Here is a 3,087-nt window from a genome sequence, read left to right on the forward strand (position 1 = left end):
GTGCGGTGGTACGTGCATGAGCGCGAGCGTGTGTGCGTGCGTGTGCATGTGCGGTGGTGCGTGCGTGTGCATGTGCGGGGGTACGTGCGTGTGCATGTGCGGTGGTACGTGCGTGTGCATGTGCGGTGGTACGTGCATGCGCGCGAGCGTGTGTGCGTGCGTGTGCATGTGCGGTGGTACATGCATGCGCGCGAGCGTGTGTGCGTGCGTGTGCATGTGCGGGGGTACGTGCGTGTGCATGTGCGGTGGTACGTGCATGCGCGCGTGTGTGTGTGCATGCGTGTGCATGTGCGGTGGTACGTGCGTGTGTATGTGCGGTGGTACGTGCGTGTGCATGTACGGTGGTGCGTGCGTGTGCATGTGCGGTGGTACGTGCATGCGCGCGAGCGTGTGCGCGTGCGTGTGTATGTGCGGTGGTACATGCATGCGCGCGAGCGTGTGTGCGTGCGTGTGCATGTGCGGTGGTACGTGCATGAGCGCGAGCGTGTGTGCGTGCGTGTGCATGTGCGGTGGTGCGTGCGTGTGCATGTGCGGGGGTACGTGCGTGTGCATGTGCGGTGGTACGTGCATGAGCGCGAGCGTGTGTGCGTGCGTGTGCATGTGCGGTGGTGCGTGCGTGTGCATGTGCGGGGGTACGTGCGTGTGCATGTGCGGTGGTACGTGCATGAGCGCGAGCGTGTGTGCGTGCGTGTGCATGTGCGGTGGTGCGTGCGTGTGCATGTGCGGGGGTACGTGCGTGTGCATGTGCGGTGGTACGTGCATGAGCGCGAGCGTGTGTGCGTGCGTGTGCATGTGCGGTGGTGCGTGCGTGTGCATGTGCGGGGGTACGTGCGTGTGCATGTGCGGTGGTACGTGCGTGTGTATGTGCGGTGGTACGTGCGTGTGCATGTACGGTGGTGCGTGCGTGTGCATGTGCGGTGGTACGTGCATGCGCGCGAGCGTGTGTGCGTGCGTGTGCATATGCGGTGGTACGTGCGGTGCATGCGCGCGAGCGTGTGTGCGTGCGTGTGTATGTGCGGTGGAGCGTGCGTGCGCGTGTGCGCGCATTTATTCACATAACATAATAATATCAGGTGCCGTAAACATATTAGGGTTAGGAGATGAGCCAAGTAGCTGCCTTATCCGTCGGGACACTGTAGCGCACCGCGTGTAATTAACCCACTGTAATAAAAGCACACTAGCGCACTACCGCTGGAACGCGTTACTAATAAAACAGTAGTAAAATAGTTAGTGGTAAATCTATAAAACCGAGTGTGTGTACATGTATGTTTTCCCCCGCTGCGCAGGGATGAGCGTGTATAACGTCGTCATCATCAGCATCATCGTCGTAGTCATATCGAACATAGTGATGAAGGAGCATACGCTGGTGTACGTGCTGATAGCGTCACTCATACTTCTCTCAACCACCGTTACTCTGTGCTTCACGTTTGTGCCAAAGGCGAGTATATGTGTAATTATTATTTGTACCCATGTATTTTAAAACAAGTTTATTGAGTGACCAACTATCGCAACTCTACGCTTTACGTTTGTACTAAATGCGAGTATATTAAAAAAAAAAATTTTGTATCGCTGTATGTTGAATTATATTGATTGACCAACTACCGTTACTTCGTGCTTCACGTTTGTGCCAAAGGTGAATATATCTGTAGCTTTTATTTGTTGTATTTATTATGTTTCGTGCAAATTTATTATTGCCGGTATGTCGTTAAGCGCCTGTTGTGGCTAATAAGGATTACGACTAGGTGGCCTCAACCTAGCTTACCGTAAAAACAACGTACCTTAAAATCAACTAGCATCATTTCTCATTGAACCTCCAATTGATCTCACCATCTGGCATGATCGACAGGCAGCTCTAACCAATCCCTGCCGGGATATGACATTCTGAAGGCAATGCTTAGCAGCGAAGACAACATGCTGGCGTGCGCGCTTAGAAAAAAAACGTACAAATCGTTCAAACCTGACCGACCTAACCTAAAAACAAAACAAATAAAAATACTAATAAAACGGCATTTCCTTCAGTTCAACATTGTCACGCTCGGACGGCTGCGCCGATGACGGTTAATTCCTGCGTAGCGGTAATCCGTATTTTTCACGCGGCTGCTGCCCGTAGATACTCACGATAGTCAAGTGTCCTGACGGCGATCCCGTGCTCGAAGCAACCGGTCTCAAGATGGAGAGCAGGACGCGGCGCTTCGCGGGCGAGGACCGCAGAGAGCTGCTCTACCGCGCAGAGGTGCAGAACAGGGTCTACAAGCGAGAACTCACGCAGGTGCGAATGGAGAGAGGCGGGTTCCCACGGCAACCGTCACTGGGTGGGGTGGGGGGGGGTTGATGATCGGACGTCCCTCTCGTTGTCAGGTTGATGTTATTGGTTCTGATGCCGACGGCTATGATGGCAGAGCCGACGTTAATGATGGCGACAGCGACGACGACGATGATGATGATGGTGATGATAATGATGATGGTGATAATGATGATGGAGATGATAATGATTATGATGATGACGATGGCGACGATGATAGCCTCGCTCTCTGATTTAAGATATTGATAGGATAATGCGCCTAACGACTGTACCGAAAAAAACACGAAAAAAATGTTTAAAAAAATAAAAGACGACGATGCAATCGGTTTTAATTAACACGAAGTGGATAAATAAACCAATTAACTAAAAGCGACTCACAATCGACTGAATCCTGACCGTCTCGACGCTGTCTCCCTCACAGCTGGACAAAGAGCTGAACCGCCTGCAGCATCTTCTGGAGCTGCCAATCGAACCATATCAGAGGATTTCGGAGGAGCTGCTACATCTGCTGCCGGAGTCGAACGTCGACGCGACGCCGCAGTCCGTGAGGAAGAGCAGGCAGGCGCGCTGTCAGGTAGAGTGCTGTCTGGCTCTCTCGCGAGCGCGCGAGCGAGCGAGCGCTCTCTCTCGCTCAATCTCTTTCTCACTATCTCTCTATCTCTCTATCGATTGATTATTCTATCTATCTATCTATCTATCTATCTATCTATCTCCCTCCCTCTCTCTCACTCTTTCTCTCTCTCTCTCTCTCTCTCTCTCTCTCTCTCTCTCTCTCTCTCTAACTT

General features: G+C 52.4%; 1 protein-coding gene across 1 annotated transcript in view; it reads left to right on the top strand.

Moving 5' to 3' along the window:
• The window catches only part of LOC106815477, a 13,743-nt gene that overhangs the window by 9,090 nt on the left and 1,566 nt on the right, over positions 1-3,087 (top strand). Inside the window, exons 3-5 of the mRNA XM_014819942.1 lie at positions 1,287-1,438; positions 2,111-2,269; positions 2,724-2,876. Coding sequence (XP_014675428.1) covers positions 1,287-1,438; positions 2,111-2,269; positions 2,724-2,876 — 464 coding nt within the window. The remainder of the gene's footprint in view (positions 1-1,286; positions 1,439-2,110; positions 2,270-2,723; positions 2,877-3,087) is intronic.

This window comes from Priapulus caudatus, unplaced genomic scaffold (genome assembly GCF_000485595.1).
Source record: "Priapulus caudatus unplaced genomic scaffold, Priapulus_caudatus-5.0.1 Scaffold29, whole genome shotgun sequence".
Lineage (NCBI taxonomy): Eukaryota > Metazoa > Priapulida > Priapulimorpha > Priapulimorphida > Priapulidae > Priapulus > Priapulus caudatus.